The 22,757-nt window shown below is 34.9% G+C and overlaps 1 protein-coding gene across 1 annotated transcript in view; it reads right to left on the bottom strand.

Moving 5' to 3' along the window:
* LOC148948543 (proteasome subunit beta type-5-like) overlaps positions 1–10,007 on the bottom strand; it is a 32,990-nt gene extending 22,983 nt beyond the window's left edge. Inside the window, exon 1 of the mRNA XM_089093980.1 lies at positions 9,816–10,007. Within this exon, the coding sequence (XP_088950106.1) occupies positions 9,816–9,947 (132 nt within the window). The 5' untranslated portion in view covers positions 9,948–10,007. The remainder of the gene's footprint in view (positions 1–9,815) is intronic.
* Positions 10,008–22,757: the final 12,750 nt, after the last annotated feature.

Below are 22,757 nucleotides of genomic sequence, written 5' to 3'. Positions count from 1 at the left end.
TATTTGATTCAATTTTTGTAAGATGTTTTATCAAGAGAAAGCTACGTCTCTCCCTTATTGTTGTTAATCCACTCTCCATAAGCAGAGACTTGGTGCTTGTGGGTTTCCTAAGACCAAATATGAGACGTATTATATCATTTTGTGTTGTTTCAATTTTTTGCATCTGGGTCTTTGCACATGCACCATAGACAATGAGCCCATAGTCAATATGGGGTCTTATATGTGATTTATAAAACTGGAGTAAGGTTTTCTCCTTACAACCCCAAGGTGTGGAAAGAAGTCTTTTTAGTACATTTACTTTTCTATAACATTTTTTTATTGTGTTTGAAATGTGGAGGTGAAAATTAAGTTTTTGGTCAAGCATGAGACCTAGGTAATAAATATTATTATCTTCTGGAATAGTTGTTTTATTTAGTTAGTTTTGCATGAACATGGTTTCGCTTAAGGTGAAATTGGATTATTTTTGACTTGGTGGGTGCAATGGGTAAATTTGAATGTTGAGAGAATTTTTCAAACTGGAAAAGTGACTTTTTCAGATTTGACTGTGCTATCTGAAATGTGTTGCCAGATGGCCATAGCACCAGATCATCAGCATATTTTAGATTCGTGTTGGGTAGGTTCATGTCACACAGAAATAGGTCAACTAAGAGGCAACTGAGGACTGCTCCCTGAGGTAAGCCTTTGGATATTGTCTTTTGGGGTGAAGAGGCTGAACCAGCACAAACAATGAAACTTCGCACTTCTATGAAGGATTTAATAAAGGATACTAGCTTAGGAGGTACTCCAAGGTTTGCAAGTTTATTTAAAAGGATTTGGTGGTTCACATTGTCATATGCTCCTTCAAACTCTAGGAAAGCTGCCACTAGGATATTATTTTTTGAGAAAGATTCATTTATTGCATTTGTTAGCAAAATGAAAGCATCTGTTGAGGAGTGGTATTTCCTGAATCCAGTTTGAGTGTGTGGGATCATGTTATTTTTCTCAACAAACCAGAGGAGTCTGTGATAAATCATTTTCTCCATTATTTTCCCCATCACAGGTGTAATCATTATGGGCCTATAAGACTCAGGGTTATCTTTTGGTTTATTTTTCTTTAGGATTGGTAGGAGGGACGAACATTTCCATATACTGAGGAACCTAGAAGATGCCCAAGCGTAATTATAACAATTTAGCAGTTCTTGTTTGTATGAAGGTGTGAGATTCTTTATCCATGTAGGGTGTATATTGTCATAGCTGCTGCTAGTTTTGGACCTAATATGATGTATTGCATTATTCAATTCCTGGATTGAAAATGGATTAGTTATGTACTCGGATCCTGGGCGGGGTTGGTAACTAGGGTTCATAGGAATTGTGGACAGTTTGCTTTGATTATTTTATGTTAGCTTATTAACAAAAAGAGTTGCAAATAGGTTAGTCTTTTCATTATCATTGTCATAATGGGTATTATTATGTATAAGCTCATACAGGTGTGGGTTGGCGAGAAGTCTTTTTCCCACATATGTGGCTTATGACTTTATGTATAATTGGCTCATGCGTTTCTCTGGAGAGATTATTTGCAAAATTATTCCAGTATTTATATTTAGCATCTATTATAGTCATTTTTAGATTAGATTCTGCTTGTAATTTTTTTAAATATGTAGCAGGTGTTTTTTTTTTATGAATTCTGTCCTAGCTGCCTTTTTTATCCTCCATTTATTTAGGCACTCATTTGTCCACCATGCTTTAGGAATTTGTTTAGGGAATGTTTTCTTAGGTGTTGTCCTGGGGATAGCATGATTAGCAGTATTTATTAGTAAAGATGTCAACGCTTCAGCATGTGTGTCAACTGTTGTCTTGGAAATGCATGAACTTTGGGTGAAACTTGTAATTTCATCATTTAGCTTATTTTGGAAAACAGACCAATTTGCTTTAGTGTTGATATATTTGGAGGTATGAAATGAAGTTTCAGCAGGTTCATTTAGGGAGCAAACTATAGCAAAGTGGTCTGTACATAGACTATCAATTTTATTTATGTAAATTTTGTTCAAAAAATTTAAAGACACAATTTGTAGGTCAATTGTGGAGAATTTGCCACTTTTGGGGTTAAAATATGTATTCAGGTTTGGAGGGGTAGCAACAGATAATTCATTTTTATTTGAAGTCATATGCTCAATAAATTTACCAGCTTTATTTGCTGGTTTATTCCCCCACAAAAGGCTGTGGGCATTGAAATCACCACAAATAATGATATTTTTTAACATATTAGAATTATTTATATAATTAAAGAAATCCTTGGCATCTGTAGTTTGGCCATTAGGGTTATAAAAGCTTATTATGTAGGTTTTTAAATTATTCAGCCAAACACTTATACCAATTACATCAACATCATTTGCAAAATCTGGAAAATTGATGCCACAGAATTTTATATTATTTTTAAGTAATACAGCTACTCCACCTCCTTTTCTCTGAAGATCTATCCTTTCTCAGGATAGTATATCCCAGAGACTTAATTTGTTGATTTTGGGTTAAATGAGTTTCCTGGAGGCAAGCATTATTCATGGAATTATTATTCATAAAAGATATTAGTTCATTTAGCTTATTTTCTGTGAGTGATCTTACGTTCCACTGGAGTATTGATAAATGTTGTGTTGTTGATTTATTCTTCATATGACTGTGTATCAATGTTCAGCTTTGTTAAAAGTAAAGCAAGATCTTTTTTTGCTCGAATGAGCATATCATCTGGGATGCAGATTTTTGCCAATTCTGCAATAATTTTTGTTTTCTGTAGTTGATGTATGTTCATGGCCTGAACTGCATTACAGTTTAGAATGAATAAGCATATATTTGGGGATTGCATTTTTGGTAGTGCATCCTGTTTGTTGGTTAAGGGATTGATTCCTGGTAGTGTTTCTGGTTTGTTTCTTCTTGGGAGGGAGGGCCAGGCTGACCTCATCTCACCAAAAAAGGAGGCTTGTTGGCTTGGTGATTCCTTCTGATAGGGATTTGAGCTAGGGGGCTTAGGAGATGGTGTTTTATATGGGGTGTTTGATGGATTGGGGGCATTTGACTTGGGGGTTTTGGTTGGTTTCATTACAGGCTTTATTTGGTATTGTTGGGCAGCATTTGCTTCCATTGCAGCAAAAGGGTATGGGATGGCCTTCTCTGTTGATATTTGGAGCGTTAGAGCTCTTCTCTTGTATGCAGGGCATAATGATTTATTTGTAGATTCATGTGGGCCTTAGCAATTGATGCATGTAGGCTGAGTGTTGTTGCAAGTTGTCAGCTCATTAGGATGGAAAGATTTACAGTTACTACACTCTTGGAGAATTTCATTGCATTTGTTTGTCGTGTGTCCCAGTTTGAAACACTTCTGACACTGAATAGGCTTAGGTTTGTATTCCTTATGTGGTTTGATTTGCCCAAATAGGAATAATTTTTCTGGGATATCAATTTTATCCTTTAGTGTGAATAAGAAAGATCTACTAGTTTTTAAGGCCATTAGAGTTAGGTTTCCCAAGTTGGGCAACATCCTCAACTGGGATTGTGTTTCCAGCCCTATCTGAGAGGCCTTCTTTTATCTCCTGAGTAGATATCTCTGGGGGAACATTATAAACTACTATTTTTGTTGGTGATTGTTTTGGGTTCCAATTAGATGCAATAATTGGGGTATTCAGAAGGGATTTAAGGTTAATTATTGTATCTGCTGATTTCTGATCTTCTACAGCTATTAGCAGAGATCTATCACTGTTAATGTTAAGAGAGAACATTGATTTTAGCAATTTAAAAATTGCAACTCTTATTGCAGTGATCATTTTTATTTCAAAGTGGGTAGTGTGAATAATTTTAAGGTAATTTCCTAAGTTTTTGGAGGGAGAATCTTGGGCAGGGAGAGGGGAAATGCTTTTAATTGGGGGAGATTTTTTTCCTTTTTTTAGAACTTCTAGAGAGGACCTCTTGAAACCCATTGTCATCGTTTATGGTTACATTAGCCCCTACACTTATCATTGTCCTATTCTCCAAATTGGAGCTATCATTACAACTTTGAGATAGGGTGCTTGACCAGCCAGGATGGGTATCTTTCACTATGACACTTTCACTGGAATTTTATTTGGGATCTGGGGGGACTTTTTTTTTTGGAGGACTTCTAATCATTGCCTATTGGAAAAAGCTTTAAAACACAAAAATAAAACTAAAAACAAGAAGGGAAAATAGATGATATCAAACCGTCTGCACTATACTATGGGGAGGATAAACACCACAGTATAGCCCTGAGGATGACTTGAGCAGAATTGGTTTGGTACAACTGCTGATTAGAAGAGATAATAATCACAAGAAAATATATTTCGATTTTCTTATAAGGAAATTTAAAGATTTTGCCTCTTCTTCTTGAGAAGTTTCATAGAAAAACATTTCATATAATACTTCATATAAAATTGTATTATTTCATTCCTCATTGGTCAAAACCCCAGGACAATTATACAGTTATACTCATTTGAAAACTGAGCAGATTCTTAACCTCTATTATTAAAATAACTCTATACAATGTTGCTGTGCAATAGTTTTGAAATCTGACCTTCTATGTTTTACTTTTCTATGTATTATCAGCTTACATTAATATAAAAATGTTAGGACAAATATTGCTCTATCATTTTTTGTTTCTTTTTTTAGCAGAATCTATTGGTATTATTTATGTTAAAAAGAAAAGTAATTATTTATCTGTGTTACAAAATACTTATTGCAACCTATTGCAATTAATTTCTGATATTTTTTGTATTTTAAACCCCCACAAGCCTTAGTTTGCCCTTTAATGGATAAAAGAAAATCTTGATTATTCATCAATGAGGATAAGCTAACAATATTTAGAGCTAGTTTTTAAAGTTTTAATGGGGTTATGATACTTTTTCTTTTTTTTGAAGAAATTTATTTTGATGTTAGAGCTCAGTTCAATATGCACATTAATTATGCTCATTCAATAACTTATTGCAATCAATTGCAAGGTAAGTTCTAGTTGAGGCATTCTAGGAAAGTAGCTGATTTACGTTATTGAAACTTTTTGACATGAATCCAATGCCTAAAATATATCAAGGAAGGTGTTGTCAAGATGATTATTCTACATTTTCCTTAGTTTTAAGGCTTAGAAGATTGCATTGATGACATGTCTATTACACTTATACAAATTTTGACAAAAAAAAATTTACCTTAAATTTGGATTTTCAGTCTCTTTTTTTGAAAATGTAATTCCTATCATTAAGGAGGATTTGATGCTATATCAAGGATTTCCTCCCAAAATTCAGAAATATATTTTTATATCTTGTACACCTTATAAGTCAGGATCAAGCAAAGGCATAAGATTCCAAACACTTGTCCTCTTGCCTCATTTGAGCAGTAAATCTATTTCTCAAAGTTCTAATTTTAAAACATAAAGATCGCCAAAGGTCACAGAAGGCAAGTAGCCTTTGAAAAGGGAAAGAGGGCAGTAAGCAATTCAAAATATTTTCCCAGGAGATCACTTAGGCTCTAGGTCCATTCTTGAGAGTTTTATTCACCTAACCTAACTAATTTTTAATATTGACAAAAGTGCCTAATCTAGATTTTTACTGGAAACAATTTGTATATTCAGAATATGCATAAAGAAGATGAATCCAGTGGTGTGTTCACCTTCTATGTAGCTAACTAATGGAAAAAACTCCAAACTTTACCTGCATTACAACCATTAGCTATTGTAAAATACAGTGGTCTATATATTTATCTATTGGGGGGATAACTTAAGCAATGTGCTTTAAGGATAAGATAAGTAAGTGTTTATGATTGTTTAAAAGTGCTTTTTGGAATTTTTTTTGAGGGTTTTGTTCAAATGAACCCTTCTGCATATGGATTCATTAGGGACTGATAAATTTACATTTTTTCACTCCTGGTAGACTTTTCACTAGCCTAGACTATGACAAGTTCTTCAAATCATAGTTCCTCAGTTAGAAAGAAATCTTAAAAGTAGATGGGGGACCAATAGAGAAAAACTGGATCCCATATTCTGATATTGTACAAATATATGATTTGCAGAAATCTAAGATAAGTGTTGGGTGACACCACCATTTACTTGCAGCTAGTCTTTTTAAAATACAAAGTCTCTGAATGGCCTAGCATTAGATTTCAAAGAATTAATTTGTTCACAGGGTTCAAAAGGAAACATTCAAACATCTGAAAGGAACCCTTGATATGGCTTAAAATTCTACTGAATTAACAGGAATTGCATTTTCAAACATTAAAACCTAAGAAAAAGAAATTGGACTTAAAAATTAAGGTAGGCTAAAACATTTTTTAGTCAGAATTGAGATAGCCTATGTGCATCTATAGACCTGTCATGCATGCAATCTTGTAGCATAGGTCCTAGAAATAATAAAAGAGTAGGGTAAATTTCTAGTGGGTCACATAATTTAGCTAGGATGAAAATGAACACATAATTTGATGCCTTTTTTTTATGCCCTTTCATGATTCAATAATTGCTCCTGGGACTAATAGCATCTTGAGCCTTTATAGTGACCCCAAAGGCCTTTTATATGCATTATGAAAGAGCATAAAAAAGCATCAAATGATGTTTGCACTTTCATCCTGGCTAAATTATATGGCCAACTGAAAATTTACCATGAATTGTTGATGACAAACTTTGAATCACAAATTCAGTGCTATTTTTGTTGATGGCATTTGAAAAACTTGAAACAGTTTATATTTGAGTTGCCTAATAAATTAGGTTTGAATTGTTATAAAAAAGTATTTTTGGAATATGTTACTCTTGAACAACTTGTTTATCAACTAATGATATATTTTTAACCACTTTTTAATAACTTAACTAATGTTGATAGCTTCTTTGTGTGGTTACAAAAATGAAATACCAATGGGGACCCTTTAACAGCTCAAGATGCAACTAGCCCCAGAAGCAATTCTGGTAAATTTTTTGCAGTTCATATTATTGACTTATGAATAAAGTAAACATACCACTCAATGCCTTTTTTTTATGTTCTTTCCAAATATAATAGGCTAATAATTTTTGTTGGAAATGAATTTTACCTCCATCCCTATATATACCAATTCAGGGTATATATACGCACATTTAGGGGGGGGGGTAAATTTTATTTCTGATGTAAATGAGAGGAAAGTTTAAACTTCATTCCTACCTGTCCTAATGTGCAAATATACACCCTGAATTGGTATATATTGGGGTGGGGGTAAAATTCATTTCCAACAAAAATGATTATTACATTTAGAAAGAGCATAAAAAAGGCACTGAGTGATATGCTTACTTTATTTGTAAGTCAATAATAGGAAATGCAAAACTTTAAAGTAATTCTTGAATTATGAAAGAGCATAAAAAAAGGCATAAAAAATTATGTTTTCACTTTCATCTTTGCTAAATTATGTGGCCCACTAGAAATTTACCAAAAGTAGAACCAAATATAATACCTTGAGAATAACTTCCAAGGATATTTTTTAGCCCTGGATTCATTCCTGAAAGCGTAATTTACCTACCTCAAAGGATATCCACTCTTTGACTATAGGAAAAAATTAGTTTATAAGCTTATATAAAATGGTACTATTAATTCTCTTTACGGATAAAAACATTTTGCCACCTAGTAAGAAAATTTTTCCCATCCCTACAGAAGAAATCTATATATATCAACTAGTTGACAAGAAACGTTTCTCCATCAAAAATTTTATTTTCCAACCAGTTGACTAGTAACTTCTCCCCAGCAACACTTAATTTTGCCAACTAGCTGGAAAGAAACATTGTCCCAGAAAACAATTCATTTTACAACTTGTTGACTAATAACTTATCCCAAACAATACTTAATTTTTCCAACTAGCTGGAAACAAACACTGCCCCAGAAAACAATTCATTTTCCAACAAGTTGACTAGTAGCTTCTCCCCAACAAAACTTATTTTTTCAATAGGCTTTCACCCTGGTCTATTTATTATATGCTGGGCTACTTGAAACTGTGAGTGCACACATCTCTAAGAATAAAAGGGTAAATTAGTCAAATTTCCAAATATGGTAAAATTTCAGTTAAGCAGCACTTCTCAAAAAACATGGTAGGCTAATAATTTTTTTTTTTTTTTAAACTAATATTTCATGCTCTTTTTCAATATAGTAGTTGTTATCCTGACAACAAAGCAACCCTGATCCCATCAATATATACACAAATAAAAGAAAATTCCAAAAAGTGGATGAAAATTTGCTAGATGTTTTCCATAGAAATTGCTTAGAGATTGTTCTGGGTACCCAGATGACTGACCCTATTTCAAACAGTAGGCTGTACAAAAATGTGGTTCAATCCTGCTTTCTAGGGCTATAATGGAAGAAAGGTTGAGATGGCTAGGGCACATTCTGCAGATGAAGGATGACAAATTGCCAAAGGTTTTCTTTTTTGGCCAACTGTCTAGGGCTAAAAGGAAAGCATGTTGTCCTTGTCTGGGGTGAGAGGATGTCATAAAGGAAGATTTAAAGGAAATGGGAACTTCCTGGGGGGGGGAAGAAGTCACTAGTTCAAAAATGAATTGTTTTGTTGGGTAATGTTTGTTTCCAGCTAGTTGGCAAAATTAAGTTTTGCTAGGGAGAAGTTATTAGTCAACTAGTTGGAAAAATTAAGTTTTGCTGGGGAGAAGTTATTAGTCAACTAGTTGAAGAATGAAAGTTTTGCTAGGGCAACATTTATTGTCAACTAGGTAGGCTAGTTGGCAAATTTAAGTGTTGCTGGGGAGAAGTTATTAGTCAACTAGTTGGAAAATGAAAGTTTTGCTGGGGCAACATTTATTGTCAACTAGTTGACAAATTTAAGTATTGCTGGGGAGAAGATATTAGTCAACTAGTTGGAAAAATTAAGTTTTGCTGGGGAGAAGTTATTCGTCAACTAGTTGGCAAATATAGCCTAGATTTCTCCTTTACAGATGGGCCAAATTTTCCAACTAGATGACTAAAATGTTTTTAATTATAGGCCAAAGGAGATTGGATAGCACCATTCTATACAAGCTTATAAAGTACTTGTTTCCAATAGTCAAAGGGTGGGGTCCCCTACCTCAAATACTTTCCAAGATAGCCTATCAAGAAGCTCTTAAACCTAAATTTGCCATGACTGGTAAAATTCTACTTTAGCCACTTCTGACTATCTTGGAAAGTGGTAAGGTTAGGAAAATGAAACTTTTGGGGATGGGTCTACAGGCTAAAGTATGTCCCAGGAAGGTATTTTGAAGTACCTACCTCTACTCCTTCTCCCTCTAGAGGGTCCTGACCTTTGATGACCTTTAAAAATCTGTGAGTTATAGAAGTGAAACCTTGCAAAATATATCTTCTGCTTAATTGAAGTACAACAAAATAGTTTTTGGCTTCACAACTTTGCTTAATCCCAATTTATAAGGTTTTAAAGATATGCAAATAGGCCTATATTTCCAAAAAATTTGGAAATAAAACATAGATATAGCTTAAAATTATGCTCCAATAACTGAAATTGCATTTTCAGAGCTAAAGCCAGATAAAAAGAAACTGATAGGGTAACTGAAAATTAAGGTAAAATGTTGTTTTGCCAAAATTTCAATGGGTATAGACCTGTCATGAAGGCAAATCTCAGGACCCTCTAGAAAGAGAAGGAGTGGAGGTAGGTAATTCAAAATACCTTCCCAGGACATACTTTATCCTGCAGACCCATCCCCAAAAGTTTCATTTTTCTAACCTAACCCCATTCCAAGATAGCCAAAAGTAAATAAAGTAGAATTTTACCAGATATTTAATTGTCTGAAAAGAAAAGTTCACTTTAGCCTACCCAATTGCATCCAAAAGCCTAGTACCTACATTTGGAAAAGGAGGTGCCAGTAATGTAGTTTCTAATTTGATTTCAGAAAAACTCTTCTCATAGTCTTCTAGAAGGCAATTCCCTGACAAAAGCCAAGGAGCTTCTTTAGCATACAGAGATAAAAAAGCCATGACTAATTTCGATTTCAATAAAGTGCTGAGTAGTCTCGGAATCTTCAGAAATTCGAAATTTTCTATACCAGCAAGTACATAAATGTACAGACTTGCCGGCAGTTAAAAACCAAAATTACTAAAACCACATGAAACAATCACTAAATGAGCCAAAAATGACTGAATTTAAAATTCCCCCCGAAATGTTTGTTTGACTCGTTTTTTGAGTTTTTTGTGTGTAACCCCCCCCCCCCCCGAAAAAAAACTTTTAGTAAAACCCCCTCCGACAAAAAATCCTGGGTACGGCCTTGTACAAACCTGACGTTGTTTTGTAGTCACCATGTTCTTTTACACTTAAAACCAATAACCAAGTTGATCTTAAATATTTGACCAGCTCTTTTCTAAGCCAGCTACTATTTAATGAGTTGCTATCGACAACAAGAATAGTAGCGACAAAATTCAAAAATTTTCACAAAATCATGACCTTTTGTTTTTAGCTTGCTAAACTGCAGTAACTGCTGAATATTATCTAGACAGTGGCAGATGCACTGTCACTATTATTATATATTTTCACTAATCCTGTCATTTTATTTATCAAATTCATATTTTTCACTAATCCAGACATTTAGTTTGTAAAATTTCTGCATTTACAAACGGAAAACAAGATTCTGGCATTTTGAAATTTTAGTGATTTCCAAGGTATTATCTTCTTTGTTTCACTTTGTCGTATTAATTTAATTCCTTCCATTCATTAATTAAACTGAAAGTTAACATAGTTATTTAAAGGTGGGTTAAGATATAATTAGTTTTGTTGGATTTTTTTCCCTTTCGAATAGATTATTACCATTGAGGTGGCTAAAGCCACGTTAAACTTGGTAGCATTTCTGATGAAAATACATTTTTGGACAAAAATGAAGTTCTTTGGTTGGCTTACAGGTAAGAGCCTCAAATAATATGGTAGAAAATCACCATTCCTGGCTATCTAAGCAGCAACACTTTAATTTCAATTCAACTCCATTTTGAGAGTTTTGGGTTTACTTTGTTTTTATTTTATCGAATTCTAAAATAAGCTTTTGAATTAGAACCTAGCGATTTTCGATTTGAGTGAATGTTTCTGTCAATAACCATAGGAAAAAGGAAATGCTCTTGTGTATTTAATTTACATCACCACATTTTACCCGATGTTTATACTGCCCCGACAAACCGTGTGCTAAAACGAGTAACTGATGATTACAAATTGAGAAGAGTTTTATATTCATCGATTCAGATCATACTTCTATCAACAATGAATTAAGAAAAAGTTAATTTGAAGTATAAGACACTTTCTTATTGTTGACACTCGTTTACATTGCTTGGAGATAAGCATAAAATGTATTAATATGTTCTTGAATAATAATAAGAAGTAGAAGATAACAAACAATTCAAGAATATTGAAGGATTATATCTCTTGTGATTTTACGGCTTACATCTATATAATTTCGTTATTTTATAGATTATGCTGATATTCTCGTTTTGTTTTACGAATGGAAGACATGTTGATTACTTTTAGAAATGAGAACAGTGATTCTAGATGAATAGCAATCAAAAGAACTGAAGAATGAATTAAAAAGTTTTGCGCTGGTTAAAAAATACGAGCTATTTCACTGAAAAATCCGAAACAATTGCCCAAATCATAAATCCATTAAAGGGTAAGTGATAAAAAAAAACTACATCTTTCTTGTGTAAGTTATTTCTGGCGATAGTGTTTTAGAGAATGCCAAAACTTTAATAAAAGAGTTGCTAGATTAGTAGGGCAAATACAGGTTTGCAGAACAAAGAAAATTCACATACGGCGTTCCAAAAATAGAATTTGACTAGGTTTAAAGGCACCCGTCAAAAGTCTTGAGCCAGAGAAAATGTTAATAATTTTGAAGAAATAGGGGGGGGGGGTTAAAAACCCCAAAATGGAAGGGATCATAACAAAAAGAACATCGTGGATTTTACCATACCAGAAATCTCTACAGCAGATTTTTTGATGTCCTGTCTACAAAATAAGTAAAGTTTTGTGTTTTTTAGAGACAGTGCTCTATCATTGCTCAAGTAAAAATCACATTCTTCTTCTTCTATTTAACAGCAGGCGGGCTTTTCAGTATAACTATTTAGCCCTTTTCCTTTTGCTTCACTCTGTGGGCTACAGAGCTACTGGCTTGATTGCCTCATATTTATTAGATAAATTCAGATATCTTTCAGCAGATCTTTCGACTCTAGGAGTTCAAATATAAGATGATAGATGTCGATTTCTATGCTCTATGTGCAGGTATAGTTGGCTAGGCTCTTGGCTGATAGTGGGATTTTGTGCTGTTTGAAGTATTTAAACAGTTTACAAAGCAAGGTATGTTGTGCAGACGTCAGCATATTACATTCAAATAGGCAATGGTCAATTGTTTCATTATTCATATTACAATGCCTGCAAAGAGGGGACAGGGGAATTGAACCACTTGAATTAGAAAGCTTATATGAGAATGCAAGGAAATTTAGTCCATTTGTTCCAGAACGAATTCTATGATAAATTTTAGAAAGATACTTATTGGGAAAGGGGGAAAGGATAGGATTAATCTTATTAAAATTAATATCTGATAGCCTCCATCGGTAAATATCTCTAATTGGGGTTGGTCTCCCACTTGGCTGGTCAATATTTATAGCAATTTTTGCTATTTCATCAACCTGATGATTACCACTTATGCCAGAGTGGCTAGGAATGTACTGAATATAAGTTTTTATGCCACTTGAAGCAAGATTATCAATAATACTGAGACAATGATAAGTGTCAATGTCCAACTTATATTGAGCAGCTGAGGCCAGCAACTCAATGCTTGATAAAGAGTCGGAATAGATGATAATATTATTCGAATTTGCAATCAAAGGTTGGTTTTGCTTAAGGTGTTCTAATGCCATGATTATGGCATTTAACTCAGCAGACATTATAGATAAATTATTAATAATCTCTCTCCCATTGCAATTTTCAGGTGAGGAAGGAAAACACCACTAGCAACCTTCTCATCCATTTTTGACCCATCAACAAATATTTGGAAGTGATTTTTATAGGTAATTGTATTAAGTTCTGCAAATTTTTTCTGGACAAAAGCAATGGGGGTTAAATCTTTATTCCATTTTGAAAATTCAGTATTTATTATGGGAAATGACCAATTCCATGGAGGGGATTGGGGGAAAGTAGGTGCAATAGACTTTGCTGGTACAGGGAACTTCTTTTGAATATTGGCATACTCATCTGCTATACCTCTATACATGGCTGGATTTCTTAACCACTTAGGTAATGTGTGTGAGCTCGTTGAGTCAATGTTTGTCAGATTTTTTGTAAAGAGAACGATCCGTCTCTCCCGGAGTATGGTTATTCCACTCTCCATAAGGAGAAACTTGGTGCTTGTGGGTTTCCTAAGACCAAATATGAGACGTATTATATCATTTTGTGTTGTTTCAATTTTTTGCATCTGGGTCTTTGCACATGCACCATAGACAATGAGCCCATAGTCAATATGGGGTCTTATATGTGATTTATAAAACTGGAGTAAGGTTTTCTCCTTACAACCCCAGGGTGTGGAAAGAAGTCTTTTTAGTATATTTGCTTTTCTATAACATTTTTTTTATTGTGTTTGAAATGTGGAGGTGGAAATTAAGTTTTTGGTCAAGCATGAGACTTAGGTAATTAATATTATTATCTTCTGGAATAGTTGTTTTATTTAGAGTTAGTTTTGCATTAACATGGTTTCGCTTCCTGTGAAATTGGATTATTTTTGACTTGGTGGGTGCAATGGGTAAATCTGAATGTTGAGAGAATTTTTCAAACTGGAAAAGTGACTTTTGCAGATTTGACTGTGCTATCTGAAAGGTGTTGCCAGATGACCATAGCACCAGATCATCAGCATATTGTAGATTCGTGTGGGGTAGGTTCATGTCCCAGAGATATAGGGCAAAAAGGAGGCAACTGAGGACTGCTCCCTGAGGTAGGCCTTTGGATAGTGTCTTTTGGGGTGAAGAGGCTGAACCAACACAAACAATGAAACTTCGCACTTCTATGAAGGATTTAATAAAGGATACTAGCTTAGGAGGTACTCCAAGGTTTGCAAGTTTATTTAAAAGGATTTGGTGGTTCACATTGTCATAAGCTCCTTCAAAATCTAGGAAAGCTGCCACTAGGATATTATTTTTTGAGAAAGATTCATTTATTGCATTTGTTAGCAAAATGAAAGCATCTGTTGAGGAGTGGTATTTCCTGAATCCAGTTTGAGTGTGTGGGATCATGTTATTTTTCTCAACAAACCAGAGGAGTCTGTGATAAATCATTTTCTCCATTATTTTCCCCATCACAGGTGTAATCATTATGGGCCTATAAGACTCAGGGTTCTCTTTTGGTTTATTTTTCTTTAGGATTGGTAGGAGGGACGAACATTTCCATATATTGGGGAACTCAGAAGATGCCCAAGCGTGATTATAACAATTTAGCAGTTCTTGTTTGTATGAAGGTGTGAGATTCTTTATCCATGTAGGGTGTATATTGTCATAGCTACTGCTAGTTTTGGACCTAATATGATGTATTGCATTATTCAATTCATGGATTGAAAATGGATTAGTTATGTACTCGGATCCTGGGCGGGGTTGGTAACTAGGGTTCATAGGAATTGTGGACAGTTTGCTTTGATTATTTGATGTTAGCTTATTAACAAAAAGAGTTGCAAATAGGTTAGCCTTTTCATTATCATTGTCATAATGGGTATTATTATGTATAAGCTCATACAAGAGTGGGTTGGGAGAAGTCTTTTTCCCACAGATGTGGCTTATGACTTTATGTATAATTGGCTCATGTGTTTCTCTGGAGAGATTATTTGCAAAATTATTCCAGTATTTATATTTAGCATCTATTATAGTCCTTTTTAGATTAGATTCTGCTTGTAATTTTTTAAAATATGCAGTAGGTGATGGTTTTTTTATGAATTCTGTCCTAGCTACCTTTTTTATCCTCCATTTATTTACGCACTCATTTGTCCACCATGCTTTAGGAATTTGTTTAGGGAATGTTTTCTTAGGTGTTGTCCTGGGGATAGCATGATTAGCTGTATTTATTAGTAAAGATGTCAACGCTTCAGCATGTGTGTCAACTGTCGTGTTAGAAATGCATGAACTTTGGGTGAAACTTGTAATTTCATCATTTAGCTTATTTTGGAAAATAGACCAATTTGCTTTAGTGTTGATATATTTGGATGTATGAGATAAAGTTTCAGCAGGTTCATTTAGGGAGCAAACTATAGCAAAGTGGTCTGTACATAGAGTATCAATTTTATTTATGTAAATTTTGTTCAAAAAATTTAAAGACACAATTTGTAGGTCAATTGTGGAGAAATTGCCACTTTTGGGGTTGAAATAAGTATTCAGGTTTGGAGGGGTAGCAACAACTAATTCATTATTATTTGAAGTCATATGCTCAATAAATTTACCAGCTTTATTTGCTGGTTTATTCCCCCACAAAAGGCTGTGGGCATTGAAATCACCACAAATAATGATATTTTTTAACATATTAGAATTATTTATATAATTAAAGAAATCCTTGGCATCTGTAGTTTGGCCATTAGGGTTATAAAAGCTTATTATGTAGGTTTTTAAATTATTCAGCCAAACACTTATACCAATTACATCAACATCATTTTCAAAATCTGGAAAATTGATCCCACAAAATTTTATATTATTATTAACTAATAAAGCTACACCACCTCCTTTTCTCTCTGAAGATCTATCCTTTCTCAGGATAGTATATCCCAGAGACTTAATTTGTTGATTTTGGGTTAAATGAGTTTCCTGGAGGCAAGCAATATTAATTGAATTATTATTCATAAATGATATTAGTTCACTTAGCTTATTTTCTGTGAGTGATCTTACATTCCATTGGAGTATTGGTAAATGTTGTGTTGTTGATTTATTCTTCATATGACTGTGTATCAATGTTCAGCTTTGTTAAGAGTAAAGCAAGATCTTTTTTTGCTTGAATGAGCATATCATCTGGGATGTAGATTTTTGCCAATTCTGCAATAATTTTTGTTTTCTGTAGTTGATGTATGTTCATGGCCTGAACTGCATTACAGTTTAGAATGAATAAGGATATATTTGGGGATTGCATTTTTGGTAGTGCATCCTGTTTGTTGGTTAAGGGATTGATTCCTGGTAGTGTTTCTGGTTTGTTTCTTCTTGGGAGGGAGGGCCAGGCTGGCCTCATCTCACTGGACAAGGAAGCTTGTTGGCTTGGTTATTCCTTCTGATAGGGATTTGAGCTAGGGGGCTTAGACGATGGTGTTTTATATGGGGTGCTTGATGCATTGGGGGCATTTGACTTGGGGGTTTCGGTTGGTTTCATTACAGGCTTTATTTGGTATCGTTGGGCAGCATTTGCTTCCATTGCTGCAAAGGGGTATGGGATGGCCTTCTCTGTTGATATTTGGAGTGTTAGAGCTCTTTTCTTGTATGCAGGGCATAATGATTTATTTGTAGATTCATGTGGGCCTTTGCAATTGATGCATGTAGGCTGAGTGTTGTTGCAAGTTATCAGCTCTTTAGGATGGAAAGATTTACAATTACTACACTCTTGGAGAATTTCATTGCATTTGTTTGTTGTGTGTCCCAGTTTGAAACACTTCTGACACTGAATAGCCTTAGGTTTGTATTCCTTGTGTGGTTTGATTTGCCCAAATAGGAATAATTTTTCTGGGATATCAATTTTATCCTTCAGTGTGAATAAGAAGGATCTACTAGTTTTTTGGCCATTAGAGTTAGGTTTTCCAAGTTGGGTAACATCCTCAACTGGAATTGTGTTTCCAGCCCTATCTGAAATGCCTTCTTTTAACTCCTGAGTAGATATCTCTGGGGGAACATTATAAACTACTATTTTTGTTGGTGATTGTTTTGGGTTCCAATTAGAAGCAATAATTGGGTTATTCAGAAGGGATTTAAGGTTAATTATTGTATCTGCTGATTTCTGATCTTCTACAGCTATTAGCAGAGATCCATCACGGTTAATGTCAAGAGAGAACATTGATTTTAGCAATTTAAAAATTGCAACTCTTATTGCAGTGATCATTTTTATTTCAAAGAGGGTAGTGGGAGTAATTTTAAGGTAGATTGCTAAGTTTTTGGAGGGAGGATCTTGGGCAGGGAGAGGGGAAATGCTTTTAATTGGGGATATTTTTTTTCCTTTTTTTAGAATTTCGAAAGAGGACCTCTTGAAACACATTATCATTTTTTATAGTTACATTAGCCGCCACACTCATAATTGTCCTATTCTCCAAATTGGAGCTATTATTAGAACTTTGAGATAGGGTGCTTGACCAGCCAGGATGGGTATCTTTCACTATGACACTTTCACTGGAATTTGATTTGGGATCTGGGGGGACATTTTTTTTTGGATGACTTCTAATCATTGCCTATTGGAAAAAAGCTTTAAACACAAAAATAAAACCAAAACAAGAAGGGAAAATAGATGATATCAAACCGTCTGCACTATACTATAGGGAGGATAAACACCACAGTATAGCCCTGAGGATGACTTGAGCAGAATTGGTTTAGTACAACTGCTGATTAGAAGAGATAATAATCACAAGAAAATATATTTCGATTTTCTTATAAGGTTGCTGTTTCTGAATCGATATTTTCCAAACTGAATTCAGCGTCCTTCGATCACATGCCTTCATTGTATAATTTCTTTCTTTTTTTTCTTCCTCTGGCAACTTCGTTGGAAAGAGTTGGAGTAAAAAGCTGGGATGCAGCTCATTTCATTGTAAAATGAAAGCTCTAGTACCCTTTTTAGAAGGCTTTAGGGCCACATCGCACGGATCAGATGGTTTTAGAAACTAGGGATATGGCTCTTCCAATTAGAAACGGCAAGTTCTAGTGCCCTACTTAAAGGCCGATAGTGAGTTGAGGAAAACGATCCTTTTCCACGTTGCCTCTTCAGCAATCTGGCCCCAATGATGTCGAATAAAAATTTTAACATAACTCTTTTATACAGAAACTTTGAAAGGTCTGGTAAGTTTGTTTTTGCTGTCGACATCACTTCCACAGACCCAGGGGTAATGACCCCCGGTGATGAGAAATACACTGACCCCGTTCATGTATGGCTTATATGCCATAACTTTAGCAAGGGTTGATTAGCAAAGAAAGCGGCATCGCTTGGTCTTGTTGTCAGATATGGTTGAAACTCTTAGGGATCATTCGCTAGGTCAAAATTCCCAAAGGTAAACAATGGAAACGAAAAACACACCTGAGTAAACCAGACGACTCTGTGTGCACCAGAGCTTTCAAATTGTTCACAATATATTGGGAAAGGCTTTGGGAACTGAGGCGAAGTTTTCACGTATTGTGGATGAAAGGAAATGGCAAGGCAAAAGTACTTTAAATTCTTTACTGGAAAGAGCGGAAAGGACTTAACAATTTTTCTCCAATCCATCTAAAAGTTTTTGCACAGTTAGGTTTTACGGAACTTTAACACATCTACAGAAGGAAAAGCAGCAAGATGCATCAAAATACACTATTCGATGCAAGTTTGTAAAATTGGCGGATCTGCAATACATTGGGGACAGCTGAAGATATTAAGGTGACATTTTCAGGGAGTGCTATTTTTGTTTCTCGTAAATTTTCGTTGTCTTGTGCATCATCCTGCACTGGAGTCAGCTTATCAGAGGCGTTTATCGAAATGTCTCCAGGATCACCGCCTCAAAAAATTTGCATCCACCTTACTTGAGGTTTTGTGAGAAAAATAAAACAATACTGCTTGAAAAATAGACTAGTTTTGGAGGCAATGGACCTTGGTGACTTTAGCTTCAAATCAATATGGTGAGTCCGTCAAATTACCATCGAATTTAGCCATGTACTATTCGTAAGTCAAATTCCCTAAATTTGCATTTTTGTTTCCCTGTTTTTGTGCGTTAACTGCTCAAGTTACCCTTAAATTAAAAATTTTAAGATTGAAAAGTTGGTTGCTTACTCAAAAAAGGTTTCATGAAAGGTATTTGAAACCCAGCCCAGTTCACAACTTCACTCCAGAGTATATCCTCAATAAATTTGAAGGAGTTTTAAGCGTGAAATAATATCCCATTTTACTTCCTTTGAAAATTTGATATTGCTTTCCATCAGAAAAATATAAAATGTGCCAAAAACTTCACACTGGTTCTTAATAGCCTACGACAGGATTCCCAAAAACACAATTTCTTTATCAGTGACTCAATTTTACCAAATTCCTTGAAAATGCTAATGGAACTGTTTTGTCATCCTACATTTAGTGTATTAATTTCTGAAATATATCGCTCAAGTCTGCAAGTTGCTGAAGCCAATTACAATCATGGAACTTGGAACCCAACTGAAAATGTTGATCATTGAAAAAGACAAGTGCTTCATTTCTGAATTCAAGCAATCTTATGAGTACTTTTCCTTTAGATAGTCATCGCACCTCTGTATGAAAAAGCAATGTTACATTTAGGCTATTCATATTTTCAAAAAATATAAATAGTTTTGATTTTGTTGTACTTCCCTTAACGCATTTAATAAATTAGACTGCTTGGTCGAGAATTTATTTCAATGAGTGTCCTTCAATTTTATTGTCCCTTTTTTGGGTTGTCCCAAACACGCTAATATGCTTCAGGACCTATTTTGACATTGTTAGTATTATGTGCAGTTTTGTTTTGTTAGTGTTATATGGAAATTTCTATGTTGTGTTTTTTGTGACCCATTTGTTAATAATAGTAAAAAAAAAAAAAAAAATGAATAAAGAAGGGGTTCTGAAGCAAAGCTTTTCCTATGGATTGCTCAATAGCTTCAGGAAACATAGGGAACTACGTCTATCAGTGACCCCTAAAATCTTTGAAACAAACAGACATTAGTTTAATGCCATAAGCAGAAACAGCACAACAATTTTACCAGTTGATTTCATGCTGGTTGAAATAGCCGTCAATTACATTAAATATGTCCTCACCAGGATATCTTTCAGTGAGAAGGTAACATAGAAACATGTTTTTCTCAACCCCATTGATATTGCAATATCTTGCATTAATGAGCAAAATTGATCAACTCGAAACATTAGTGTTTTCATCCAATTGAATTGAAAAGAAGGGGCTTTGTTTGATTATTTTTACTAACGTAGATTCAATGTCGTCTGACATATTACTAATTCTCCTAGAAACTGCATTGTTTGATAAACGGATTTTACCTATTTCGCATGTTCTTCTTTATCTTTGTTTGCAGATAAAAAAAATGAAGTGACGTTGACACTTTCTGATTGTCTCTAATTTAGCTGTTTCGCATGTAAATCTTGCATTAACGGAGAAGTTTTAAACATCCATTTGACAAAATATTTCCACATATAACGGTTTCTGTCACAATGGTTTCTGACAGTCACCATCAACCTTGAATGAGAATCCATCAAAACACATCAACTATATGGCGTAGGTGATCAATGCCAATGATCCAAGTATTAATTCCACCATTAATGATGTTTTTCACGTACATCTCCCCCTCGCACAGGCTTTTACATACTCACAGGGGTACGCGTATTACAAATTGGGAACCCCTCCACTAGGAAATTATTACCGAATAGGTTGTTTACCAATTAGCTATCACATATTGGTTAGGTTCGCTTGTTTTCGCTCACTCCTCAATATTCTTCACTCACTATCTTTGAGAAATATTATAGTAGTAATTTCTTAGGTCATTTTTATGTTTATAGGCTCAAATAATAAATGTCCTGTGGAAAGTGGCGTAGCTAAGGAGAGGGAACAAGGGAGACCGGCTGTCGCCAGGCGCAGCCCCTGTTGGGGTGCCAAACCATGGTCTTATTATGTTTCTATGGTGGTAGTGATGGTGGGTGGGGTGGGGGGCATTGTTTCCGATCGCTGAAACCCCATCTGCGCCTCTGTTTTCTACCCATATCTACATAATCAGCGTCTTTAGGGCCATGTGTACTGACAATCAGTATCAGCCACGAATTAATGTAGTCATCAACATAATTTCTGGCACATTCACAATCAGCTAAAGAACAGAACAAAACTGAAACTGAGGCTATTATCAAGCCTTTTAAGTTCTCAGTCACAAGCGCACCCTCTTTTCAAATAATATGCAGATGTGGCTTTGTGCAACAAATTCAACAACGTGTTTGAACATGTTGAATGTGCCCGAATCAAAAGCAGCGGTGAGGGATAGCACAGTGAATTTTAAAGTTTGCTGAAGATCTCCTCCTATGATCTATAAGCCACTAAATTAAAAAATAACCATGACTGATGAGGAAAAAGGGAAGGGGAACTCCTAAGACAGATGTAGTCCTATATGTGAGTTCTGCGGTTCTTTTCCCTTTTCTTGCATAGCGCTTTTTCACCTCTTTATGTTTTTTCTTTTGTTAGTTTCGGTTGTTTAGTTTAGACTATATTTTTCTTTTTCTCCATTGATAAACGCCTCCCAACGTCAAGCCAAAATATTTTGGCCTTCCTTAGTATTTTTATCACTGTCTTAATTAAAAGTACAAATTAACTATTATTTGCATTATTATATGTTGACAGGTCGGTAAATTAAAATCAAAACAAGTAATGAATCAGTTTTATAGTTTTTCAGTTGTGTGTTTGATTGACCTCCACAATTTGGCCTCCGAACAGTTCAAACGGAAGTAAGTAATTGCCCGTATTCCACAGTAACACCACCGAACGAAATAATTTCTATTAATCTCATTTTCTTCCAATACAACACTAGTAACCAAAGTATAAACACATACTGAACAAGTACTGACAAAACTCTCCAAAAGTGACCCCGCGCACCTCAGCGCCTCTAGAGGGTAAATGTTGTACTACTTAATCGCTCCGAGCCAATAAATTAAATTTAATACAGCTTTTACGGAACAAGTATAATCACCTACGGAACTTGTGATTTATTCGCCAGGTTCGCATAGGTATGGAATCGTCTCCGGAGACGCGGACAAAGGGTCACTTTTTTTGTGTGGAGAGGATAAGTTTTGTCAGTACTTGTTCAGTGTGTGTTTATACTTTGCTGGTAACGGAACTTTCATAATTAATGTCTCTGACGACGAAGAAAAATTTATTTCTGATACACAAATAATTAATCTTTCTTTGAAGAAAAATAAATATTCTTTACATAATTACATAATATTCCTAAATAATAGGAATTACATAATATTCTTTACATAATTTTTTGTGAAATTTTACTGCAAGTAGTTTGCAACCCCTAATGATGTCATAGGCAGCGCAATAGCGCTGCTTAAGTAAAAATCGATGTTGGCACAATGTATTATTATTATTAATCTTTTTTTTCTTTAGACCATGGCATTTCGTATCGAAGGAGTTGTCGCAGAAACTTCAAAAAGGGCTCATTCGATTGGAAATCGGAAGGGCTAATGCCCTTTTTAAAGTCCGAAAATTAGGTCTTTGAGGATGACACTCCCCCAACAGCCCTCAGGACGAGGATTGTAAGTCTTGCCCTGGGGGCTTATGAAGTTTTTATAGAAATCGTTGTCGTAGAAACTTCAAAAAGGGCTCATTCAATTGGAAAATGAAAGGGCTAGTGCCTCTTTTAATAGTCAAAACTGATTGGAGGGTAACTAACTCCCTCTCACGCGCACTATTTCCCCAAACACATCCAATCCAAATTTTGCGATAGGCATTCTGTTCAAAGTGATTGATAGGTCCGGAAATTATGTCTCTGAGGATGAAACTCCCCCACAGCCCTCAGGGCAAGGGCTGTAAGTTATGCCCTGAGGGCATATAAGGTTTTTATTATAGAAAGTGTTGTCGTAGAAAC

Source organism: Artemia sp. Qi Xiang Cuo, chromosome 9 (assembly GCF_049724085.1).
Source record: "Artemia sp. Qi Xiang Cuo chromosome 9, ASM4972408v1, whole genome shotgun sequence".
Taxonomy (NCBI): Eukaryota; Metazoa; Arthropoda; class Branchiopoda; order Anostraca; family Artemiidae; genus Artemia; species Artemia sp. Qi Xiang Cuo.
This window is presented reverse-complemented; position numbering and strand designations above follow the sequence as displayed.